The sequence below is a fragment of the Scyliorhinus torazame genome, chromosome 22 (genome assembly GCF_047496885.1).
Source record: "Scyliorhinus torazame isolate Kashiwa2021f chromosome 22, sScyTor2.1, whole genome shotgun sequence".
Classification (NCBI taxonomy): domain Eukaryota; kingdom Metazoa; phylum Chordata; class Chondrichthyes; order Carcharhiniformes; family Scyliorhinidae; genus Scyliorhinus; species Scyliorhinus torazame.
This window is the reverse complement of record NC_092728.1, coordinates 13,484,632-13,511,112: the sequence shown is the minus strand read 5'-3', so window position 1 is coordinate 13,511,112 and position 26,481 is coordinate 13,484,632. Positions and strand designations below refer to the sequence as shown.

General features: G+C 53.0%; 1 protein-coding gene across 1 annotated transcript; it reads left to right on the top strand.

Annotated features, from left to right (window-relative positions):
- The first annotated feature begins 945 nt into the window (after nucleotides 1-945).
- On the top strand, nucleotides 946-26,104 carry LOC140399434 (interferon lambda-3-like). Its single transcript, XM_072489012.1, has 5 exons — nucleotides 946-1,119; nucleotides 6,023-6,091; nucleotides 6,820-6,963; nucleotides 8,991-9,068; nucleotides 25,725-26,104. The coding sequence occupies exons 1-5, from the start codon at nucleotides 946-948 to the stop codon at nucleotides 25,818-25,820; spliced, it is 561 nt and encodes a 186-aa protein (XP_072345113.1). The 3' UTR covers nucleotides 25,821-26,104.
- Nucleotides 26,105-26,481: the final 377 nt, after the last annotated feature.

The window sequence follows — 26,481 nt, the reverse complement described above, 5'->3', positions numbered from 1 at the left end:
CACTGTATCTCTGTAACCTATTCTGTTGTACGGGACTCCGGCCCCTACAACAGTCCCTATATCTGTAACCTTCTCCAACCCCAACAGTCATCCCAATTCTGTAACCTCCTCCAACCCTCCCTATCTCTGCAAGCTCCTCCAGTCCCCTACAAACCTCCCCATCTCTGTGATTGACTGTCCGGTGAGGCGCTTCGGGGGATGTTGTGTTTGAAGGCGTCTCTGTTGCCAGAGACGAGGCTAAATTTGGGAGAAAATGTGAAAAAAGGAGAATATAAAGATTTTTTAAAAAGTTCGCCTTAAGCTGGACTGAACTTGGACGATGGGATTGCAGGGAATGTTGGAGATGAAAGTGTCTGAGAGCTCACTGCACTCTTGCAGATTCCTGAACCGTTAGCGAGTCCGAAAGCTCGCTTGTCGCGACGTTGAAGCTGGGATTTCCCGTGAACCGAGTGTCCGATCGCCCGGCACGGGCGATGGATAATTTCAGTTTCCCCCTCTCTTGCTCATCCTCCATCGCACACACACACACACCAACAACCTCCCGAATGATAACTTTCAGTTTCTGTACTATCCTCTTTCACGTCTCTCTTGATTTCCTTTCCAAATCATAGCAGCAGCCCTGACATCATTGGAAAATTAAACTGTCCGTTCCTTAACTTTTTCTTTCAGGGACAGGAGGGGGATTTTTCTATCTCCTGGAGCCCATTTAAAAAGAGTCGGGGAGATGGAGCGGGTCACAGAGCGAGACCAGGTCGAAGGGGATAGAACCCAGTCTGCCTCAGGGTTGAGAGTGAGACCGAACGGCCGCAGCAACTTTCTCGGCCCGAGGAGCGAGATCGTCACGTCTTCGAGCCCTCCTCCCTCCCTCCCTCCCAGTCACTCCGCCAACTGTGCCCTGCCCCTCGAAGCGGTGGTTTCCATTTCCCTCAGCACCTCCCCGTCGGAATGGAGATGAGAACGAGGAGCGTCCTCCTGACAGTCGCCGTTTCGTTGCTGGTGTGCGGTCCGCTCGTTGGTGCAGCGGGAGAGAAGTCAGACGGACGGAGCTGTGACTTATCCATCTTCAGGACCCCGCCACCTGTCGTCATGAGGACCTTCCAGCATTTCCAGAATCATTATGTAAGGAAAAATTGATTTTCATCTCCTAGTGTCTAGCTAGCATCTCCCATTGTGTAACTAACACCTCCCCCTGTGTAACTAACACCTCCCCCTGTGTAACTAACATCTCCCCCTGTGTAACTAACATCTCCCCCTGTGTAACTAACACCTCCCCCTGTGTAACTAACATCTCCCCCTGTGTAACTAACACCTCCCCCTGTGTAACTAACACCTCCCCCTGTGTAACTAACATCTCCCCCTGTGTAACTAACACCTCCCCCTGTGTAACTAACATCTCCCCCTGTGTAACTAACATCTCCCCCTGTGTAACTAACATCTTTCCATTGTTAGGAAGGAGTTACGTTCCGTAGCATTTGAATTAGATTTGTTGATTTAATTTTTTAAACATGTCACTTAATGGTTAAATAGCTTGCACATAAATATAAAGGGGATGCCGGGTGAGTTGATGGAGAAATGATCTCTGCACAGAATAAATCGGATTTGGTGAAGTCAAGATTTGTTTGTTAGTCTTGTTGGGCGTTATTTGGGGAGTTTAACAATGGCAGCAGGGGATTTGGCTGTTAAGTAAAAAGAAAGGATTTCGCTCCAAGATTTCTTCGGAGGAAAGACCAAGTTAATTTCTAACTTGGAAGAGTGTTTGGATTAACTAGCATCTCCCGTGGGCAGCACGGTGGCGCAGTGGTTAACGCTGCCGACTCACAGCGCCAGGGACCCAGGTTCCGTTGGGTGACTGTCTGCGTCATGGAGTTCAGGAGGGGAAAGGTCCAGGAAAGGTTACAGATGGTAAAGCAATCAATTTGCGGCATAGAAACCAGACTGTTCGGGTACACTCATAGATCTTTGAAAGTTGCCACTCAAGTGGATGGAGCTGTGAGGAAGGCCTATGGTGTGCTCGCGTTCATTAACAGAGGCATTGAATTTAAGAGCCGCGAGGTGATGATGCAGCTGTACAAAACTTTGGTAAGGCCACATTTGGAGTACTGTGTGCAGTTCTGGTCGCCTCATTTTAGGAAGGATGTGGAAGCTTTGGAAAAGGTGCAAAGGAGATTTACCAGGATGTTGCCTGGAATGGAGAGTAGGTCTTATGAGGAAAGGTTGAGGGTGCTAGGCCTTTTCTCATTAGAACGGAGAAGGATGAGGGGCGACTTGAAAGAGGTTTATAAGATGATCAGGGGAATAGATAGAGTAGACCGTCAGAGAGTTTTTCCTCGGGTGGAACAAACCATTACAAGGGGGCATAAATTTAAGGTGAAAGGTGGAAGATATAGGGGGGATGTCAGAGGTAGGTTCTTAACCCAGAGAGTAGTGGGGGCATGGAATGCACTGCCTGTGGAAGTAGTTGAGTCGGAAACATTAGGGACCTTCAAGCGGCTATTGGATAGGTACATGGATTACGGTAGAATGATGGGGTGTAGAGTAATTTGTTCTTAATCTAGGACAAATGTTCGGCACAACATCGTGGGCCGAAGGGCCTGTTCTGTGCTGTATTTTCTATGTTCTATGTTCTACATACAAGATAAAGGGGAGGGGGTAAGGCAAGTGGAATGGGGACATGAAATACAGAAATGGAGAGCACAGAAATGTGCTCAGAGGTGTCATAGAATTTACAGTGCAGAAGGAGGCCATTCGGCCCATCAAATCTGCACCGGCTCTTGGAAAGAACACCCTTCCCAAGCCCACACCTCCACCCCATCCCCGTAACCCAGTAACCCCACCTCACCTTTTTTGGACACTAAGGGCAATTTATCACGGCCAATCCACCTAACCTGCACATCTTTGGACTGTGGGAGGAAACCTGAGCACCCGGAGGAAACCCACGCACACACGGGGAGAACGTGCAGACTCCGCACAGACAGTGACCCAAGCCCGGGAATCGAACCTGGGACCCTGGCGCCGTGAAGCAACTGCGTTGACCACTGTGCTGCCGTCCTGCCCAAAGGTAGTAGCAGTTCTGGAACGAGACAATGAAAAGACGCCACGGATTGACACAGCGAACCTAAAACAGAGGCTGGAGAGCAGGGAGATCGACAATATCAAATGGGGTTGACAGCAGTTGGCTGACTGATGAAAAGAGGGGCTAGCTCGAAGAAATTATTGGAAATTCTTTAAAGGAAATTCCTGTAAGGAAAAGAGATGTGTGTGGAATATTAATAAGTAAAGTAAGTTGGGGGAATAGGGTACATTGAGGTCAAACAAATATACAGGGCGCGGTTCTCCGATCGCGGGACAGAATGTCCGCACCATCGTCAACGCCATCGCGTTTCACGACGGCGGGAAACAGGCGCGGGCACTAGCGATTCTGGCCCCCGCAGGTTCACGCCGCTCCAGCCTCACTTCCTGGCGCGCACTGGGGGCGGCGCCGACCCCCGCACGCGCGGTGGCTTTACTGAACGCTCCGGCCCCGATGCAACATGGCGCGGGGGTTCAGGGGCTGGACGCGCAACAAAGAATCGCGCGCCGGGGCGGCGTGACGCGGTCGCGGCGATTCCCCGGCCCAGCGCGGGGCTGGCAGCATCGCGCCCACATCGTTGTGGTAATGTAATCTACCTTAAATCCAAAAATAAAATTAAAAGAGGAACCTGTGAGTTATATTCCCCAGCATTTGAGTTAGGATTTGTGTTTTTATTGCTTTTATTTTTAATAGATTTCACTTTCGATTTGTTTATTGTCACGTGTACCGAGGTACAGTGAAAAGGATTTTTCTGCGAGCAGCTCAACAGATCATTAAGTACATTTAAAAAAACCATAATAGGGCAACACAACATACACAACGTAACTACATAAGCACTGGCATCGGGTGAAGCATACAGGGTGTAGTGTTAATGAGGTCAGTCCATAAGAGGGTCATTTAGGAGTCTGGTGACAGTGGGGAAGAAGCTGTTTTTGACTCTGTTCGTGCGTGTTCTCAGACTTCTGTATCTCCTGCCCGATGGAAGAAGTTGGGAGAGTGAGTAAGCCGGGTGGGAGGGATCTTTGATTATACTGCCCGCTTTCCCCAGGCAGCGGGAGGTGTAGATGGAGTCAATGGATGGGAGGCAGGTTTGTGTGATGGACTGGGCGGTGTTCACGACTCTCTGAAGTTTCTTGCGGTCCTGGGCCGAGCAGTTGCCATACCAGGCTGTGATGCAGCCCGATAGGATGCTTTCTATGGTGCATCTGTAAAAGTTGGTAAGGGTTAATGTGGACATGCCAAATTTCCTTAGTTTCCTGAGGAAGTATAAGCGCTGTTGTGCTTTCTTGGTGGTAGCGTCGACGTGGGTGGACCAGGACAGATTTTTGGAGATGTGCACCCCTAGGAATTTGAAACTGCTAACCATCTCCACCTCGGCCCCGTTGATGCTGACAGGGGCGTGTATGATACTTTGCTTCCTGATGTTTGAATAGTTGAATGATTAAATAGACTGCACCATAAACAAAAAGGGGTTGCAGGTAGCACTGGGAGAGTTGATGGAGAGATGCTCTCTGCAGAATAAATCTTGGTTTGATTAAGTCAAGATTTGCTTTCTAGTCTTATTGGTAGAGTTACCATTGGAGCTTAATACCTGTGTGTAACGAACATCTCCCCCTGTGTAACTAACATCTCCCCCAGTGTAACGAACATCTCCCCCTGTGTAACTAACACCTCCCCCTGTGTAACTAACACCTCCCCCTGTGTAACTAACATCTCCCCCTGTGTAACTAACACCTCCCCCTGTGTAACTAACACCTCCCCCTGTGTAACGAACATCTCCCCCTGTGTAACTAACACCTCCCCCTGTGTAACTAACATCTCCCCCTGTGTAACTAACACCTCCCTCTGTGTAATTAACACCTCCCCCTGTGTAACTAACATCTCCCCCTGTGTAACTAACATCTCCCCCTGTGTAACTAACATCTCCCCCTGTGTAACTAACACCTCCCCCTGTGTAACTAACACCTCCCCCTGTGTAACGAACATCTCCCCCTGTGTAACTAACACCTCCCCCTGTGTAACTAACACCTCCCCCTGTGTAACTAACATCTCCCCTTGTGTAACTAACACCTCCCCCTGTGTAACTAACATCTCCCCCTGTGTAACTAACACCTCCCCCTGTGTAACTAACACCTCCCCCTGTGTAACGAACATCTCCCCCTGTGTAACGAACATCTCCCCCTGTGTAACTAACATCTCCCCCTGTGTAACTAACACCTCCCCCTGTGTAACTAACACCTCCCCCTGTGTAACTAACACCTCCCCCTGTGTAACTAACACCTCCCTCTGTGTAACTAACATCTCCCCCTGTGTAACTAGCATCTCTCCCTGTGTAACTAACATCTCCCCCTGTGTAACTAACATCTACCCCTATGTAACTAACACCTCCCCCGTGGAACTAACCTCTCCCCCTTTTGTAACTAACCTGTCCCCTGTCTAACTAACCTAGTTGTCGTTTCTGAGTATTAATTTGCAGTGCGAGCTAAGGGACTGCTTGTGAGGGTTTCACTTGCAGAAGGCACTTGATCAAGTTCCACACGAGAGGCTTTTGACAAACACTAAAGATGTGGGTGGAATTGGCTGCTTCCTATTGGGATTGGGATGGGAGTGCAGGGACAGAGGGCAGTGCTAATTGGGATGCACTCAGACAGGCAGGATGAAAATAGTGGGGTCTCCGAGCGATCGGTACTGGGGCCCTTACATTTCAGTGTTGACCAGAGAGGTGAAAGAGCAGAGAGGTGTATGTCTGAGTTTCCTCTCCTATCCTCACTATCCCTGGAATATCTCTGGGACCCGGGCCTCACCCTCCCACCTCCCTCCTCCCCATCCCTCGCCCCTTCCTTCCAGCCCCAACTGGTCTTCCTTTGGGGATGTTCTCCATTGCCCTGGGTCGATCCATGTGGATATTCTCTTTGGAAGCGGACAGTAAATGTGTTTTTGATTCTCCCGCAGGTCCGGATTCGCTCCCCCCGCTACACCACCCCGCTGGTGGCTTCGCTGGACGTTCTGACGGGACTGAGTGTGAGTGTGGTTCCTGTTCCTCATTGAAAACCCAGACCTCCCCCCCCACCCTGTGAGGGGGAAACCCCTTCACTCCCAGCCCCTTCCCACCCTCGTTACAGTTCCCGCAACCCAGACCCCTCCACCTCCTCTCTTTCCCCTCCAAACCTCAGTCCATTCTCTTTCTCCCGCCTCCCCCTTTTCACTCATTGGCCTCCACATCCCAGTCCCATCTCTCCTCACCTGATTCCATTGTCCCTCCCCAATCTTCTCCTCTCCTCCCTCACCCACCTCCTCCACTGCCCACTCCGCCTCTTCCCATCCATCCCTCACCCTCATCCCCTCTTCTCTCCTGTCCTCATTCCCCCTCCTCTCCTCCCCTCTTCTCCAATCTTCCACTGTCCTCTCACCCACACAAAACCCTCTCATCGACCCCCCTCTCCCGCCTCCCCTTTTCCCTCCCTAATTCTCCACATCCCCTCTTCCTTCTCACCTTCCGCCTTTCCCTTCTCCGCCAGCCTAACGCACTCCCCTACCCCCTCCTCTCCTCCCCTCCACCTGCCACCCCGTCTCCCTTCCTACTCTCTCCTTGGCCGTCCTCTCGTCCTCACTTCCACGTCCATTCCTCTTCCCTTCCCCTTTCTTCCCCCTCTCTCCCCTTTGCCTCCTGCTTCCCACTCTCTCTCTGCCCCGTCCCCTCTCCCCTGCTCCCCCTGTCATTTCCCTCACACCGACCTTTCTCATTCCAGGTTCCTGAGAGACGGGTTTTGGTCCGAGCAGAGTTTGAGATTTTCACCCAGGTCCTGGGGAATGTGACTGAGGAGACGCTGGGAGTGTTGTGGAGGAAGGTTTGCAACACTCTGAACTTCATCACTGACAGGCTGACACAGTGTGTAAGTACAGGAGGGGAGGGACAGTGTCTGCCAGTGTGTCAGGGCCTGTGTGTGTAAGAGTGTGTGTGAGTGTGAATGACTGTGAGTGACTGTGTGTGAGAGTGTGTGACTGTGTGTGTGAGTGTTTGTGTGTGTGTGTGTGTGACTGTGTGTGTGAGTGACTGACTCTGTGTGTGTGAGTAACTGTGTGAGTGACTGTGTGTGAGTGACTGTGTGTGTGAGTGTGTGAGCGTGTGTGTGAGTGTGGGTGTGTGTGACTGTGTGTGTGAGTGACAGTGTGTGTGTGAGTGACAGTGTGTGTGAGTAACCGTGAGTGTGACTGTGTGTGTGAGTGACTGTGTGTGTGAGTGTGGGTGTGTGTGACTGTGTGTGTGAGTGTGTGTGTGAGTGACTGTGTGTGTGAGTGACAGTGTGTGTGAGTAACCGTGAGTGTGACTGTGTGTGTGTGTGACTGTGTGTGTGAGTGTGTGTGTGAGTGACTGTGTGTGTGTGAGTGACAGTGTGTGTGAGTAACCGTGAGTGTGACTGTGTGTGTGAGTGACTGTGTGTGTGACTGTGTGTGTGAGTGACTGTGTGTGTGAGTGTGCAAGTGACTGTGTGTGTGAGTGACTGTGTGTCTGAGTGTGTGAGTGACTGTGTGTGTGAGTGACTGTGTGTGTGAGTGACAGTGTGTGTGAGTAACTGTGTGAGTGACTGTGTGTATGAGTGACTGTGTGTGTGAGTGTGTGTGAGTGTCTGTGTGTGTGAGTGACTGTGTGTGTGTGAGAGTGAGAGTGTGTGTGCGTAACTGTGTGAGTGTGACTGTGTGTCTCCAAAAATCTGTCCTGGTCCACGTGACAATAAACAAATCCATTCCATCCAATCCTGTGTGTGTGTGTGAGACAGTGTGTGAGTAACTGTGTGTGACTGTGTGTGAGTGACTGTGTGTGAGCGTGACTGTGTGTGTGTGAGTGACTGTTCGTGAGTGAGTGACTGTGTGTGTGACTGTGTGTGACTGTGTGTGTGTGAGTGACTGTGCGTGTGAGTGACTGTGTGTGACTGTGTGTGTGTGAGTGACTGTGTGTGAGTGAGTGTGACTGTGTGTGTGTGAGTGACTGTGTGTGCATGTGAGTGTGACTGTGTGTGTGTGAGTGACTGTGTGTGTGTGAGTGTGACTGTATGTGTGTGAGTGTGACTGTGTGTGTGTGTGAGTGACTGTGTGAGAGGGTGAGTGACTGTGTGTGAGCGACAGTGTATGAGTGTGAGTGTGACTGTGTGTGCATGTGTGAGTGACTGTGTGTGTGTGAGTGTGACTGTGTGTGTGTGAGTGTGACTGTGTGTGTGTGTGTGAGTGTGTGAGAGGGTGAGTGACTGTGTGTGAGCGACAGTGTATGAGTGTGAGTGAGTGAATGTGTGTGTGAGTGACTCTGTATGAGTGTGACTGTGAGTGACTGTCTGAGTTAGTGACTGTGTGTGTGTGACTGTGTGTGTGTGTGAGTGACTGTGTGTGTGTGTGACTGTGTGTGTGTGAGTGACTGTGTGTGTGAGTGACTGTGTGTGAGCGACAGTGTATGAGTGTGAGTGTGACTGTGTGTGCATGTGTGAGTGAGTGTGTGAGTGTGAGTGACTGTGTGAGTGACTGTGTGAGAGTGACTCTGTATGAGTGTGACTGTGAGTGACTGTGTGAGTGACTGTGTGTGTGTGTGAGTGTGAGTGACTGTGTGTGTGAGCGAGTGACTGTGTGTGAGTGAGTGACTGTGTATGAGTGTGACTGTAGGTGTGAGTGTGACTGTGTGTGAATGGGTGAGTATCTCTCTCTCTCTCTGATTCTCCCTCTCTCTCTGTCTCTCTCCCTCTCTCTCTCTGTCTCTCTCCCTCTCTCTCTCTGTCTCTCTCCCTCTCTCTGTCTCTCTCTCTGTCTCTCTCCCTCTCTCTGTCTGTCTGGCTCTCTCTCAGTCTCTGTCTCTCTCTCTCTCTCTGTCTGTCTCTCTCTCTCTCTCTGAGTCTCTCTTTCTCTCCTTCTCTAACTCTCTCCATTTCATTCCCAGGTGATGATGGATGACTTGAACACTGACCAATATTCCACTGAACTCTCGCTCTTGCTAAAAAGGCTCAAGGAGTTGAAGGTAATTTCAAATTCCCATTTCCCCAGCTGTGTCCCACTCCCATTATCCCTGTGTGTGTGTGTGTGGGTTGAGGGTGATGGGTGGTACTGGGGTGGGGGTAAAAGGGGGTGGGTTGAGAAAATGGAATTTCTAATCCAATGTTTGAGTGTGGGTTGACCCCAGGGGTCACGGTAGAATGAAGGCGTTAACTGATTGAGAAACAGTTGGAGGTAGACCAGCAGAACAGTCCCAGCAGAACCCTGCTCTGTCCAGCACAGCCTAGTGCAGCTCAGTGTTGCTCAGCACAGTCCGGTAGAGACCAGCATAGTCCAGTAGAGACCAGAATAGTCCAATAGAGACCAGCAAAGTCCAGTAGAGACCAGCATAGTCCAGTAGAGATCAGCACAGATCAGCCCAGTCCTGTATTGTCCATCACAGTTCAGAGCAGTTCAGCATCGACCAGCACAGTCCAGTACAAACTTGCACTGTCCAGTAGAGACCAGCACAGTCCAGTACAAACCCGCAATGTCCAGTAGAGACCAGCACAGTCCAGCACAGATCAGTCCAGTCCAGAAGGGATAACACAGTCCAGTACAAGCACAGCCCAATATTGTCAATCATAGTTCACTGCAATCCAGTAGAGTCCAGTAGAGACTATCACAGTCCATCAGAGTTCAGCACATTCCAGGAGAGACCAGCACAGTCTGGTATGGTCCAGTAGAGACCAGCAGTGTCCAGGATGGTCCAGTATTGTCCATACTCATTCAGTACAGACTAGCATAGACCCGCACAGTCCAGTACAGATCAGCATAGTCCCGCACAGTCCAGTACAGACAAGCATAATCCCGCACAGTCCAGTACAGACCAGCATAGTCCCGCACAGTCCAGTACAGATCAGCTTGGTCCCGCACAGTCCAGTACAGATCAGCATAGTCCCGCACAGTCCAGCACAGATCAGCATAGTCCCGCACAGTCCAGTACAGATCAGCATAGTCCCGCACAGTCCAGTACAGACAAGCATAAACCCGCACAGTCAAGGACACACCAGCATAGTCCCGCACAGTCCGGTACAGACCAGCATAGTCCTGCACAGTCCAGGACACACCAGCATCGTCCCGCACAGTCCAGGACACACCAGCATAGTCCCGCACTGTCCAGTACAGATCAGCAGAGTCCCGCACAGTCCAGTACAGACCAACATAGTCCCGCACAGCCCAGTACAGACCAGTATAGTCCCACACAGTCCAGTACACACCAGCACAGTCCAGTACAGACCAGCAGAGACCCGCTCAGCCCAGTACAGACCAGCATAGTCCCGCACAGTGCCGTACAGACCAGCATAGACCACCATGTCCAGTACAGGCCATCATAGTCCCGCATAGTCCAGTACAGACCAGCATAGACCACCATGTCCAGTACAGACCAGCATAGTCCCGCACAGTCCAGTACAGAAAAGCATAGACCGCCCCAGTCCAGTGCTGACCAGCATAGACCCGCACAGTCCAGTTCAGACCAGCAGAGTCCCGCACAGTCCAGTACCGACCAGCATAGTCCCGCACAGTCCAGTACAGACCAGTATAGTCCTCCACAGTCCAGTACAGACCAGCATAATCCCGCACAGTCCAGTACAGACCAGCATAATCCCGCACAGTCCAGTAGAGACCAGCATAATCCCGCACAGTCCAGTACAGACCAGCATAGTCCCGCACAGTCCAGTACAGACCAGCAGAGTCCCGCACGGTCCAGTACAGACCAGCATAGTCCCGCACAGTCCAGTACAGACCAGCATAGTCCCGCACAGTCCAGTACAGACCAGCAGAGTCCCGCAAAGTCCAGTACAGACCAGCATAGTCCTGCACAGTCCAGTACAGACCAGCATAGTCCCGCACAGTCCAGTACAGACAAGCATAATCCCGCACAGTCCAGTACAGAACAGCACAGTCCCGCACAGTCCAGTACAGACCAGCATAGTCCCGCTCAGTCCAATACAGACCAGCATAGTCCCGCTCAGTCCAATACAGAACAGCACAGTCCCGCACAGCCCAGTACAGACCAGCATAGTCCCGCACAGTCCAGTACAGACCAGCATAGTCCCGCTCAGTCCAATACAGATCAGCATAGACCCGCACAGTCCAGTACAGACCAGCATAATCCCGCAAAGTCCAGTACAGTCCAGCATAGTCCCGCACAATCCTGTACAGACCAGCATAGTCCCGCACAGCCCAGTACAGACCAGCATAGTCCCGCACAGCCCAGTACAGATCACCATAGTCCCGCACAGTCCAGTACAGACCAGCATAGTCCCGCACAGCCGAGTACAGACCAGCATAGTCCCGCACAGCCCAGTACAGATCAGCATAGTCCCGCACAGTCCAGTACAGACCAGCATAGTCCCGCACAGCCCAGGACAGATCAGCACAGTCCCGCACAGTCCAGTACAGACCAGCATAGTCCCGCACAGCCCAGTACAGACCAGCATAGTCCCGCACAGTCCAGTACAGACCAGCATAATCCCGCACAGTCCAATACAGACCAGCATAGTCCCGCACAGTCCAGTGCAGACCAGCATAGACCGTACAGTCCAGTACAGATCAGCATAGTCCCGCACAGTCCAGTACAGACCAGCAAAGTCCCGCACAGTCCAGTACAGACCAGCATAATCCCGCACAGTCCAGTACAGACCAGCATAGTCACGCACAGTCCAACACAGGCCATCATAATCCCGCACAGTCCAGTACAGATCAGCATAGTCCCGCACAGTCCAGTACAGACCAGCATAGTCCCGCACAGTCCAGTGCAGACCAGCACAGACCCGCACAGTCCAGTACAGATCAGCATAGTCCCACACAGTCCAGTACAGACCAGCATAATCCCGCACAGTCCAGTACAGACCAGCATAATCCAGCACAATCCAGTACAGACCAGCATAATCCCGCACAGTCCGGTACAGAACAGCATAGTCCCGCACAGTCCAGTACAGACATGCATAGTCCCGCACAGTCCAGTAGAGACCAGCATAATCCCGCACAGTCCAGTACAGATCAGCATAGTCCCGCACAGTCCAGTACAGACCAGCATAGTCCCGCACAGTACAGTACAGATCAGCATAGTCCCGCACAGTCCAGTACAGATCAGCATGATCCCGCACAGTCCAGTACAGACCAGCATAATGCCGCACAGTCCAGTACAGACCAGCATAATCCCGCACAGTCCAGTAGAGACCAGCATAATCCCGCACAGTCCAGTACAGACCAGCATAGTCCCGCACAGTCCAGTACAGATCATCATAGTCCCGCACAGTCCAGTACAGATCAGCATGATCCCGCACAGTCCAGTACAGACCAGCATAATCCCGCACAGTCCAGTACAGACCAGCATAATCCCGCACAGTCCAGTAGAGACCAGCATAATCCCGCACAGTCCAGTACAGACCAGCATAGTCCCGCACAGTCCAGTACAGACCAGCAGAGTCCCGCACGGTCCAGTACAGACCAGCATAGTCCCGCACAGTCCAGTACAGACCAGCATAGTCCCGCACAGTCCAGTACAGACCAGCAGAGTCCCGCAAAGGCCAGTACAGACCAGCATAGTCCCGCACAGTCCAGTACAGACCAGCATAGTCCCGCACAGTCCAGTACAGACAAGCATAATCCCGCACAGTCCAGTACACAACAGCATAGATCTGCACAGTCCAGTACAGACCAGCATAGTCCCGCTCAGTCCAGTACAGACCAGCATAATCCCGCACAGTCCAGTACAGAACAGCACAATCCCGCACAGTCCAGTACAGACCAGCATAGTCCCGCTCAGTCCAATACAGACCAGCATAGTCCCGCTCAGTCCAATACAGAACAGCACAGTCCCGCACAGTCCAGTACAGAACAGCATAATCCCGCACAGTCCAGTACAGAACAGCACAGTCCCGCACAGTCCAGTACAGACCAGCATAGTCCCGCTCAGTCCAATACAGACCAGCATAGTCCCGCTCAGTCCAATACAGAACAGCACAGTCCCGCACAGCCCAGTACAGACCAGCATAGTCCCGCACAGTCCAGTACAGACCAGCATAGTCCCGCTCAGTCCAATACAGACCAGCATAGACCCGCACAGTCCAGTACAGACCAGCATTATCCCGCACAGTCCAGTACAGTCCAGCATAGTCCCGCACAATCCTGTACAGACCAGCATAGTCCCGCACAGCCCAGTACAGACCAGCATAGTCCCGCACAGCCCAGTACAGATCACCATAGTCCCGCACAGTCCAGTACAGACCAGCATAGTCCCGCACAGCCCAGTACAGACCAGCATAGTCCCGCACAGCCCAGTACAGATCAGCATAGTCCCGCACAGTCCAGTACAGACCAGCATAGTCCCGCACAGTCCAGTGCAGACTAGCATAGTCCGGCACAGCCCAGTACAGACCAGCATAGTCCGGCACCGTCCAGTACAGATCAGCACAGTCCCGCACAGCCCAGGACAGATCAGCACAGTCCCGCACAGTCCAGTACAGACCAGCATAGTCCCGCACAGTCCAATACAGACCAGCATAGTCCCGCACAGTCCAGTGCAGACCAGCATAGACCGTACAGTCCAGTACAGATCAGCATAGTCCCGCACAGTCCAGTACAGACCAGCAAAGTCCCGCACAGTCCAGTACAGACCAGCATAATCCCGCACAGTCCAGTACAGACCAGCATAGTCACGCACAGTCCAACACAGGCCATCATAATCCCGCACAGTCCAGTACAGATCAGCATAGTCCCGCACAGTCCAGTACAGACCAGCAAAGTCCTGCACAGTCCAGTACAGACCAGCATAATCCCGCACAGTCCAGTACAGACCAGCATAGTCACGCACAGTCCAACACAGGCCATCATAATCCCGCACAGTCCAGTACAGATCAGCATAGTCCCGCACAGTCCAGTACAGATCAGCATAGTCCCACACAGTCCAGTACAGACCAGCATAATCCCGCACAGTCCAGTACAGACCAGCATAATCCAGCACAATCCAGTACAGACCAGCATAATCCCGCACAGTCCGGTACAGAACAGCATAGTCCCGCACAGTCCAGTACAGACATGCATAGTCCCGCACAGTCCAGTAGAGACCAGCATAATCCCGCACAGTCCAGTACAGATCAGCATAGTCCCGCACAGTCCAGTACAGACCAGCATAGTCCCGCACAGTACAGTACAGATCAGCATAGTCCCGCACAGTCCAGTACAGATCAGCATGATCCCGCACAGTCCAGTACAGACCAGCATAATGCCGCACAGTCCAGTACAGACCTGCATAGTTCCGCACAGTCCAGTACAGATCAGCATAGTCCCGCACAGTCCAGTACAGACCAGCATATTCCCGCACAGTCCAGTACAGTCCACTACAGACCAGCATAATCCCGCACAGTCCAGGACACACCAGCATAGTCCCGCACAGTCCAGTACAGACCAGCATTGTCCCGCACAGTCCAGTACAGACCAGCATAATACCGTACAGTCCAGTACAGATCAGTATAGTCCCGCACAGTCCAGTACAGACCAGCATAATCCCGCACAGTCCAGTAGAGACCAGCATAATCCCGCACAGTCCAGTACACACCAGCAGAGTCCCGCAAAGTCTGTACAGACCAGCATAGTCCCGCACAGTCCAGTACTGACCAGCATAGTCCCACACAGTCCAGTACAGACCAGCATAGTCCCGCACAGTTGAGTACAGACCAGCATAGTCCCGCACAGTCCAGTACAGACCAGCAGAGTCCCGCAAGGTCCAGTACAGACCAGGATAGTAGCCCACAGTCCAGTACAGAACAGCATACTCCGCACAGTCCAGTACAGACCAGCATAGTCCCGCAAAGTCCAGTACAGACAAGCATAATCCCGTACAGTCTAGTACACACCAGCATAGTCCTGCACAGTCCAGTACACACCAGCATAGTCCCGCACAGTCCAGTACAGACCAGCATAGTCCCGCTCAGTCCAGTACAGACCAGAATAATCCCGCACAGTCCAGGACACACCAGCATAATCCCGCACAGTCCAGTACAGAACAGCACAGTCCCGCACAGTCCAGTTCAGACCAGCATAGTCCCGCTCAGTCCAATACAGACCAGCATAGTCCCGCACACTCCTGTACAGACCAGCATAGTCCCGCACAGTCCAGTACAGACCAACATAGTCTCGCAAAGTCCAGTACAGACCAGCATAGTCCCGCACAGTCCAGTACAGACCAGCATAGTCCCGCACAGTCCAGTACAGACCAGCATAGTCCCGCACAGTCCAGTGCAGACCAGCATAGTCCGGCACAGTCCAGTACAGACCAGCATAGTCCCGTACAGTCCAGTACAGACCAGCATAGACCCACACAGTCCAGTACAGACCAGCATAGTCCCGCACAGTCCAGTACAGACCAGCATAGTCCCGCACAGCCCAGTACAGACCAGCATAGTCCCGTACAGTCCAGTACAGACCAGCAGAGTACCACACAGTCCAGTACAGACCAGCATGGTCCCGTACAGTCCAGTACAGTCCAGCATAGTCCCGCACAGTCCAGTACAGACCAGCATAGTCCCGCACAGTCCAGTACAGATCAGCATAGTCCCGCACAGTCCAATACAGACCAGCATAGTGCCGCACTGTCCAGTACAGACAAGCATAGTCCTGCACAGTCCAGTACAGACCAGCATAGTCCCGCACAGTCCAGTACAGACCAGCATAATCCCGCACAGTCCAGTACAGATCAGCATAGTCCCGCACAGTCCAGTACAGACCAGCATATTCCAGCACAGTCCAGTACAGACCAGCATAGTCCCGCACAGTCCAGTACAGACCAGCATAGTCCCGCACAGTCCAGTACAGACCAGCATAGTCCCGCACAGTCCAGTACAGATCTGCATAATTCCGCACAGTCCAGTACAGACCAGCATAGTGCCGCACAGTCCAGTACAGATCAGCATAGTCCCGCACAGTCCAGTACAGACCAGCAAAGTCCCGCACAGTCCAGTACAGACCAGCATAATCCCGCACAGTCCAGTACAGACCAGCATAGTCACGCACAGTCCAACACAGGCCATCATAATCCCGCACAGTCCAGTACAGATCAGCATAGTCCCGCACAGTCCAGTACAGACCAGCATAGTCCCGCACAGTCCAGTGCAGACCAGCATAGACTCGCACAGTCCAGTACAGATCAGCATAGTCCCGCACAGTCCAGTACAGACCAGCATAGTCCCGCACAGTCCAGTACAGATCAGCATAGTCCCGCACAGTCCAGTACAGATCAGCATGATCCCGCACAGTCCAGTGCAGACCAGCATAGACTCGCACAGTCCAGTACAGATCAGCATAGTCCCGCACAGTCCAGTACAGACCAGCATAGTCGCGCACAGTCCAGTACAGATCAGCATAGTCCCGCACAGTCCAGTACAGATCAGCATGATCCCGCACAGTCCAGTGCAGACCAGCATAATGCCACACAGTCCAGTACAGACCTGCATAGTCCCGCACAGTCCAGTACAGATCAGCATAGTCCCGCACAGTCCAGTACAGACCAGCATAGTCCCGCACAGTCCAGTACAGTCCATTACAGACCAGCATAATCCCGCACAGTCCAGGACACACCAGCATAGTCCCGCACAGTCCAGTACAGACCAGCATTGTCCCGCACAGTCCAGTACAGACCAGCATAATACCGCACAGTCCAGTACAGTTCAGTATAGTCCCGCACAGTCCAGTACAGACCAGCATAATCCCGCACAGTCCAGTAGAGACCAGCATAATCCCGCACAGTCCAGTACACAACAGCAGAGTCCCGCAAAGTCTGTACAGACCAGCATAGTCCCGCACAGTCCAGTACTGACCAGCATAGTCCCACACAGTCCAGTACAGACCAGCATAGTCCCGCACAGTTGAGTACAGACCAGCATAGTCCCGCACAGTCCAGTACAGACCAGCAGAGTCCCGCAAGGTCCAGTACAGACCAGGATAGTCGCGCACAGTCCAGTACAGAACAGCATACTCCGCACAGTCCAGTACAGACCAGCATAGTCCCGCACAGTCCAGTACAGACAAGCATAATCCCGCACAGTCTAGTACACACCAGCATAGTCCTGCACAGTCCAGTACAGACAAGCATAATCCCGCACAGTCCAGTACAGACCAGCATAGTCCCGCACAGTCCAGTACAGACAAGCATAATCCCGCACAGTCCAGTACACACCAGCATAGTCCCACACAGTCCAGTACAGACCAGCATAGTCCCGCACAGTCCAGTACAGACCAGCAGAGTCCCGCAAAGTCCAGTACAGACCAGCATAGTCCCGCACAGTCCAGTACAGACCAGCATAGTCCCGCACAGTCCAGTACAGACAAGCATAATCCCGCACAGTCCAGTACACACCAGCATAGATCTGCACAGTCCAGTACAGACCAGCATAGTCCCGCTCAGTCCAGTACAGACCAGCATAATCCCGCACAGTCCAGGACACACCAGCATAATCCCGCACAGTCCAGTACAGAACAGCACAGTCCCGCACAGTCCAGTTCAGACCAGCATAGTCCCGCTCAGTCCAATACAGACCAGCATAGTCCCGCACACTCCTGTACAGACCAGCATAGTCCCGCACAGTCCAGTACAGACCAACATAGTCTCGCAAAGTCCAGTACAGACCAGCATAGTCCCGCACAGTCCAGTACAGACCAGCATAGTCCCGCACAGTCCAGTACAGACCAGCATAGTCCCGCACAGTCCAGTGCAGACCAGCATAGTCCGGCACAGTCCAGTACAGACCAGCATAGTCCCGTACAGTCCAGTACAGACCAGCATAGACCCACACAGTCCAGTACAGACCAGCATAGTCCCGCACAGTCCAGTACAGACCAGCATAGTCCCGCACAGCCCAGTACAGACCAGCATAGTCCCGTACAGTCCAGTACAGACCAGCAGAGTACCACACAGTCCAGTACAGACTAGCATGGTCCCGTACAGTCCAGTACAGTCCAGCATAGTCCCGCACAGTCCAGTACAGACCAGCATAGTCCCGCACAGTCCAGTACAGATCAGCATAGTCCCGCACAGTCCAATACAGACCAGCATAGTGCCGCACTGTCCAGTACAGACAAGCATAGTCCTGCACAGTCCAGTACAGACCAGCATAGTCCCGCACAGTCCAGTACAGACCAGCATAATCCCGCACAGTCCAGTACAGATCAGCATAGTCCCGCACAGTCCAGTACAGACCAGCATATTCCAGCACAGTCCAGTACAGACCAGCATAGTCCCGCACAGTCCAGTACAGACCAGCATAGTCCCGCACAGTCCAGTACAGACCAGCATAGTCCCGCACAGTCCAGTACAGATCTGCATAATTCCGCACAGTCCAGTACAGACCAGCATAGTGCCGCACAGTCCAGTACAGATCAGCATAGTCCCGCACAGTCCAGTACAGACCAGCAAAGTCCCGCACAGTCCAGTACAGACCAGCATAATCCCGCACAGTCCAGTACAGACCAGCATAGTCACGCACAGTCCAACACAGGCCATCATAATCCCGCACAGTCCAGTACAGATCAGCATAGTCCCGCACAGTCCAGTACAGACCAGCATAGTCCCGCACAGTCCAGTGCAGACCAGCATAGACTCGCACAGTCCAGTACAGATCAGCATAGTCCCGCACAGTCCAGTACAGACCAGCATAGTCCCGCACAGTCCAGTACAGATCAGCATAGTCCCGCACAGTCCAGTACAGATCAGCATGATCCCGCACAGTCCAGTGCAGACCAGCATAGACTCGCACAGTCCAGTACAGATCAGCATAGTCCCGCACAGTCCAGTACAGACCAGCATAGTCGCGCACAGTCCAGTACAGATCAGCATAGTCCCGCACAGTCCAGTACAGATCAGCATGATCCCGCACAGTCCAGTGCAGACCAGCATAATGCCACACAGTCCAGTACAGACCTGCATAGTCCCGCACAGTCCAGTACAGATCAGCATAGTCCCGCACAGTCCAGTACAGACCAGCATAGTCCCGCACAGTCCAGTACAGTCCATTACAGACCAGCATAATCCCGCACAGTCCAGGACACACCAGCATAGTCCCGCACAGTCCAGTACAGACCAGCATTGTCCCGCACAGTCCAGTACAGACCAGCATAATACCGCACAGTCCAGTACAGTTCAGTATAGTCCCGCACAGTCCAGTACAGACCAGCATAATCCCGCACAGTCCAGTAGAGACCAGCATAATCCCGCACAGTCCAGTACACAACAGCAGAGTCCCGCAAAGTCTGTACAGACCAGCATAGTCCCGCACAGTCCAGTACTGACCAGCATAGTCCCACACAGTCCAGTACAGACCAGCATAGTCCCGCACAGTTGAGTACAGACCAGCATAGTCCCGCACAGTCCAGTACAGACCAGCAGAGTCCCGCAAGGTCCAGTACAGACCAGGATAGTCGCGCACAGTCCAGTACAGAACAGCATACTCCGCACAGTCCAGTACAGACCAGCATAGTCCCGCACAGTCCAGTACAGACAAGCATAATCCCGCATAGTCTAGTACACACCAGCATAGTCCTGCACAGTCCAGTACAGACAAGCATAATCCCGCACAGTCCAGTACAGACCAGCATAGTCCCGCACAGTCCAGTACAGACAAGCATAATCCCGCACAGTCCAGTACACACCAGCATAGTCCCACACAGTCCAGTACAGACCAGCATAGTCCCGCACAGTCCAGTACAGACCAGCAGAGTCCCGCAAAGTCCAGTACAGACCAGCATAGTCCCGCACAGTCCAGTACAGACCAGCATAGTCCCGCACAGTCCAGTACAGACAAGCATAATCCCGCACAGTCCAGTACACACCAGCATAGATCTGCACAGTCCAGTACAGACCAGCATAGTCCCGCTCAGTCCAGTACAGACCAGCATAATCCCGCACAGTCCAGTACAGAACAGCACAATCCCGCACAGTCCAGTACAGACCAGCATAGTCCCGCTCAGTCCAATACAGACCAGCATAGTCCCGCTCAGTCCAATACAGAACAGCACAGTCCCGCACAGTCCAGTACAGAACAGCATAATCCCGCACAGTCCAGTACAGAACAGCACAGTCCCGCACAGTCCAGTACAGACCAGCATAGTCCCGCTCAGTCCAATACAGACCAGCATAGTCCCGCTCAGTCCAATACAGAACAGCACAGTCCCGCACAGCCCAGTACAGACCAGCATAGTCCCGCACAGTCCAGTACAGACCAGCATAGTCCCGCTCAGTCCAATACAGACCAGCATAGACCCGCACAGTCCAGTACAGACCAGCATAATCCCGCACAGTCCAGTACAGTCCAGCATAGTCCCGCACAATCCTGTACAGACCAGCATAGTCCCGCACAGCCCAGTACAGACCAGCATAGTCCCGCACAGCCCAGTACAGATCACCATAGTCCCGCACAGTCCAGTACAGACCAGCATAGTCCCGCACAGCCCAGTACAGACCAGCATAGTCCCGCACAGCCCAGTACAGATCAGCATAGTCCCGCACAGTCCAGTACAGACCAGCATAGTCCCGCACAGTCCAGTGCAGACTAGCATAGTCCGGCACAGCCCAGTACAGATCAGCACAGTCCCGCACAGCCCAGGACAGATCAGCACAGTCCCGCACAGTCCAATACAGACCAGCATAGTCCCGCACAGTCCAGTACAGACCAGCATAGTCCCGCACAGTCCAGTGCAGACTAGCATAGTCCGGCACCGTCCAGTACAGATCAGCACAGTCCCGCACAGCCCAGGACAGATCAGCACAGTCCCGCACAGTCCAATACAGACCAGCATAGTCCCGCACAGTCCAGTGCAGACCAGCATAGACCGTACAGTCCAGTACAGATCAGCATAGTCCCGCACAGTCCAGTACAGACCAGCAAAGTCCCGCACAGTCCAGTACAGACCAGCATAATCCCGCACAGTCCAGTACAGACCAGCATAGTCACGCACAGTCCAACACAGGCCATCATAATCCCGCACAGTCCAGTACAGATCAGCATAGTCCCGCACAGTCCAGTACAGACCAGCATAGTCCCGCACAGTCCAGTGCAGACCAGCATAGACCCGCACAGTCCAGTACAGATCAGCATAGTCCCACACAGTCCAGTACAGACCAGCATAATCCCGCACAGTCCAGTACAGACCAGCATAATCCAGCACAATCCAGTACAGACCAGCATAATCCCGCACAGTCCGGTACAGAACAGCATAGTCCCGCACAGTCCAGTACAGACCTGCATAGTCCCGCACAGTCCAGTAGAGACCAGCATAATCCCGCACAGTCCAGTACAGATCAGCATAGTCCCGCACAGTCCAGTACAGACCAGCATAGTCCCGCACAGTACAGTACAGATCAGCATAGTCCCGCACAGTCCAGTACAGATCAGCATGATCCCGCACAGTCCAGTACAGACCAGCATAATGCCGCACAGTCCAGTACAGACCTGCACAGTTCCGCACAGTCCAGTACAGATCAGCATAGTCCCGCACAGTCCAGTACAGACCAGCATAGTCCCGCACAGTCCAGTACAGTCCAGTACAGATCAGCATGATCCCGCACAGTCCAGTACAGACCAGCATAATGCCGCACAGTCCAGTACAGACCTGCACAGTTCCGCACAGTCCAGTACAGACCAGCATAATACCGTACAGTCCAGTACAGATCAGTATAGTCCCGCACAGTCCAGTACAGACCAGCATAATCCCGCACAGTCCAGTAGAGACCAGCATAATCCCGCACAGTCCAGTACACACCAGCAGAGTCCCGCAAAGTCTGTACAGACCAGCATAGTCCCACACAGTCCAGTACTGACCAGCATAGTCCCACACAGTCCAGTACAGACCAGCATAGTCCCGCACAGTTGAGTACAGACCAGCATAGTCCCGCACAGTCCAGTACAGACCAGCAGAGTCCCGCAAGGTCCAGTACAGACCAGGATAGTAGCCCACAGTCCAGTACAGAACAGCATACTCCGCACAGTCCAGTACAGACCAGCATAGTCCCGCACAGTCCAGTACAGACAAGCATAATCCCGCACAGTCTAGTACACACCAGCATAGTCCTGCACAGTCCAGTACACACCAGCATAGTCCCGCACAGTCCAGTACAGACAAGCATAATCCCGCACAGTCTAGTACACACCAGCATAGTCCTGCACAGTCCAGTACACACCAGCATAGTCCCGCACAGTCCAGTACAGACCAGCATAGTCCCGCTCAGTCCAGTACAGACCAGCATAATCCCGCACAGTCCAGGACACACCAGCATAATCCCGCACAGTCCAGTACAGAACAGCACAGTCCCGCACAGTCCAGTTCAGACCAGCATAGTCCCGCTCAGTCCAATACAGACCAGCATAGTCCCGCACAGTCCTGTACAGACCAGCATAGTCCCGCACAGTCCAGTACAGACCAACATAGTCTCGCAAAGTCCAGTACAGACCAGCATAGTCCCGCACAGCCCAGTACAGACCAGCATAGTCACGCACAGTCCAGTACAGACCAGCATAGTCCCGCACAGTCCAGTACAGACCAGCATAGTCCCGCACAGTCCAGTGCAGACCAGCATAGTCCGGCACAGTCCAGTACAGACCAGCATAGTCCCGTACAGTCCAGTACAGACCAGCATAGTCCCGCACAGCCCAGTACAGACCAGCATAGTCCCGTACAGTCCAGTACAGACCAGCAGAGTACCACACAGTCCAGTACAGACCAGCATGGTCCCGTACAGTCCAGTACAGTCCAGCATAGTCCCGCACAGTCCAGTACAGACCAGCATAGTCCCGCACAGTCCAGTACAGACCAGCATAGTCCCGCACAGTCCAATACAGACCAGCATAGTGCCGCACTGTCCAGTACAGACAAGCATAGTCCTGCACAGTCCAGTACAGACCAGCATAGTCCCGCACAGTCCAGTACAGACCAGCATAGTCCCGCACAGTCCAGTACAGACCAGCATAGTCCCGCACAGTCCAGTACAGACCAGCATAGTCCCGCACAGTCCAGTACAGACCAGCATAGTCCCGCACAGTCCAGTACAGATCTGCATAATTCCGCACAGTCCAGTACAGACCAGCATAGTCCCGCACAGTCCAGTACAGATCAGCATAGTCCCGCACAGTCCAGTACAGACCAGCAAAGTCCCGCACAGTCCAGTACAGACCAGCATAATCCCGCACAGTCCAGTACAGACCAGCATAGTCACGCACAGTCCAACACAGGCCATCATAATCCCGCACAGTCCAGTACAGATCAGCATAGTCCCGCACAGTCCAGTACAGACCAGCATAGTCCCGCACAGTCCAGTGCAGACCAGCATAGACTCGCACAGTCCAGTACAGATCAGCATAGTCCCGCACAGTCCAGTACAGACCAGCATAGTCCCGCACAGTCCAGTACAGATCAGCATAGTCCCGCACAGTCCAGTACAGATCAGCATGATCCCGCACAGTCCAGTGCAGACCAGCATAGACTCGCACAGTCCAGTACAGATCAGCATAGTCCCGCACAGTCCAGTACAGACCAGCATAGTCCCGCACAGTCCAGTACAGATCAGCATAGTCCCGCACAGTCCAGTACAGATCAGCATGATCCCGCACAGTCCAGTGCAGACCAGCATAATGCCGCACAGTCCAGTACAACCCTGCATAGTCCCGCACAGTCCAGTACAGATCAGCATAGTCCCGCACAGTCCAGTACAGACCAGCATAGTCCCGCACAGTCCAGTACAGTCCATTACAGACCAGCATAATCCCGCACAGTCCAGGACACACCAGCATAGTCCCGCACAGTCCAGTACAGACCAGCATTGTCCCGCACAGTCCAGTACAGACCAGCATAATACCGCACAGTCCAGTACAGTTCAGTATAGTCCCGCACAGTCCAGTACAGACCAGCATAATCCCGCACAGTCCAGTAGAGACCAGCATAATCCCGCACAGTCCAGTACACAACAGCAGAGTCCCGCAAAGTCTGTACAGACCAGCATAGTCCCGCACAGTCCAGTACTGACCAGCATAGTCCCACACAGTCCAGTACAGACCAGCATAGTCCCGCACAGTTGAGTACAGACCAGCATAGTCCCGCACAGTCCAGTACAGACCAGCAGAGTCCCGCAAGGTCCAGTACAGACCAGGATAGTCGCGCACAGTCCAGTACAGAACAGCATACTCCGCACAGTCCAGTACAGACCAGCATAGTCCCGCACAGTCCAGTACAGACAAGCATAATCCCGCACAGTCTAGTACACACCAGCATAGTCCTGCACAGTCCAGTACACACCAGCATAGTCCCGCACAGTCCAGTACAGACCAGCATAGTCCCGCTCAGTCCAGTACAGACCAGCATAATCCCGCACAGTCCAGGACACACCAGCATAATCCCGCACAGTCCAGTACAGAACAGCACAGTCCCGCACAGTCCAGTTCAGACCAGCATAGTCCCGCTCAGTCCAATACAGACCAGCATAGACCCGCACAGTCCTGTACAGACCAGCATAGTCCCGCACAGTCCAGTACAGACCAACATAGTCTCGCACAGTCCAGTACAGACCAGCATAGTCCCGCACAGCCCAGTACAGACCAGCATAGTCCCGCACAGTCCAGTACAGACCAGCATAGTCCCGCACAGTCCAGTGCAGACCAGCATAGTCCGGCACAGTCCAGTACAGACCAGCATAGTCCCGTACAGTCAAGTACAGACCAGCATAGACCCACACAGTCCAGTACAGACCAGCATAGTCCCGCACAGTCCAGTACTGACCAGCATAGTCCCGCACAGCCCAGTACAGACCAGCATAGTCCCGTACAGTCCAGTACAGACCAGCAGAGTACCACACAGTCCAGTATAGACCAGCATGGTCCCGTACAGTCCAGTACAGTCCAGCATAGTCCCGCACAGTCCAGTACAGACCAGCATAGTCCCGCACAGTCCAGTACAGACCAGCATAGTCCCGCACAGTCCAGTACAGACCAGCATAGTGCCGCACTGTCCAGTACAGACCAGCATAGTCCTGCACAGTCCAGTACAGACCAGCATAGTCCCGCACAGTCCAGTACAGACCAGCATAATCCCGCACAGTCCAGTACAGATCAGCATAGTCCCGCACAGTCCAGTACAGACCAGCATATTCCAGCACAGTCCAGTACAGACCAGCATAGTCCCGCACAGTCCAGTACAGACCAGCATAGTCCCGCACAGTCCAGTACAGACCAGCATAGTCCCGCACAGTCCAGTACAGACCAGCATAGTCCCGCACAGACCAGCATAGTCCCGCACAGTCCAGTACAGATCAGCATAGTCCCGCACAGTCCAGTACAGACCAGCATAGTCCCGCACAGTCCAGTACAGATCTGCATAATTCCGCACAGTCCAGTACAGACCAGCATAGTCCCGCACAGTCCAGTACAGACCAGCATAGTCCCGCACAGTCCAGTACAGATCAACATCGATCACCACAGTGCACTGTAGCTTTTGATTTGGCGTGTGAGGGTCGGGATTGTGGCCACAGATTGTCGCTGTTGACACTCATTCCCTCAGGATTGGGCATGGGGCGAGCCCCTCGCACGTGCGGTGTTTTTCTCCCGAGCAAGCCAATCAGTAACCGATGTACCCCCTCTCGTGTCTGACCCTCCTGTAGGACGACCCAGCCAGCTCATCGGACAGAGCAGTCGGCGACTTGGTGCAGCTACTGAACGAGCACCTGACCTGCGTGGCCGCGCGATCATCGCGTTAGCGACCAGCACTGCCTCGCTCGCCATATCTCACGGCGGAATCCTCATCTCTAACCTCGTTGTCCTCGCAATCTCCCCTCCATCGTCCTCCTCTCTGCATCGTCATACTGACCTTGAACATTACAGCGCATTGCATTTCTCTGCATTGAACTTCATCTGCTGCCTGTCTGCCCAGGTCAACATGTCAATGTCCTTTTTGAAGATTTTACGACTCATTTTTTGTGTGTTAATTATTCATATTTAACATATTATTTATCTAAGTTTTGAATATTTATTGTTAAATAATAATATTTAATGTTTGCTACCAAGCCCTGTTTATTTATTGAATTAAATATTTCTCTCAGTAAAGATGGATTTATGTTAAATTAGTCCCTCAGAATGAATTTTTTTGGGGGAAGATTGAGAGTGGGGGCGGGGGTGGCGGGACGGTGGGTGGGGGGAGGATTTGAAAACTTGGAATCGCTGACCTTTCAACTTTCATCCACTGGGGCCTAGAAAAGTGGGCGAAGCCTGCAGGCCTCGATCGGCGCCTGCACCTGGGTAAAAGTCAGTTGAACTCGATGAGCGGGCCTCGGTTCACGGTCAGAGTCACAGGTCTAGTGCAAGGCTCGCCAAGCGGCGGCCATGCGGTCCGGTCGTCCCCACGGCAACCAAAACACCAAA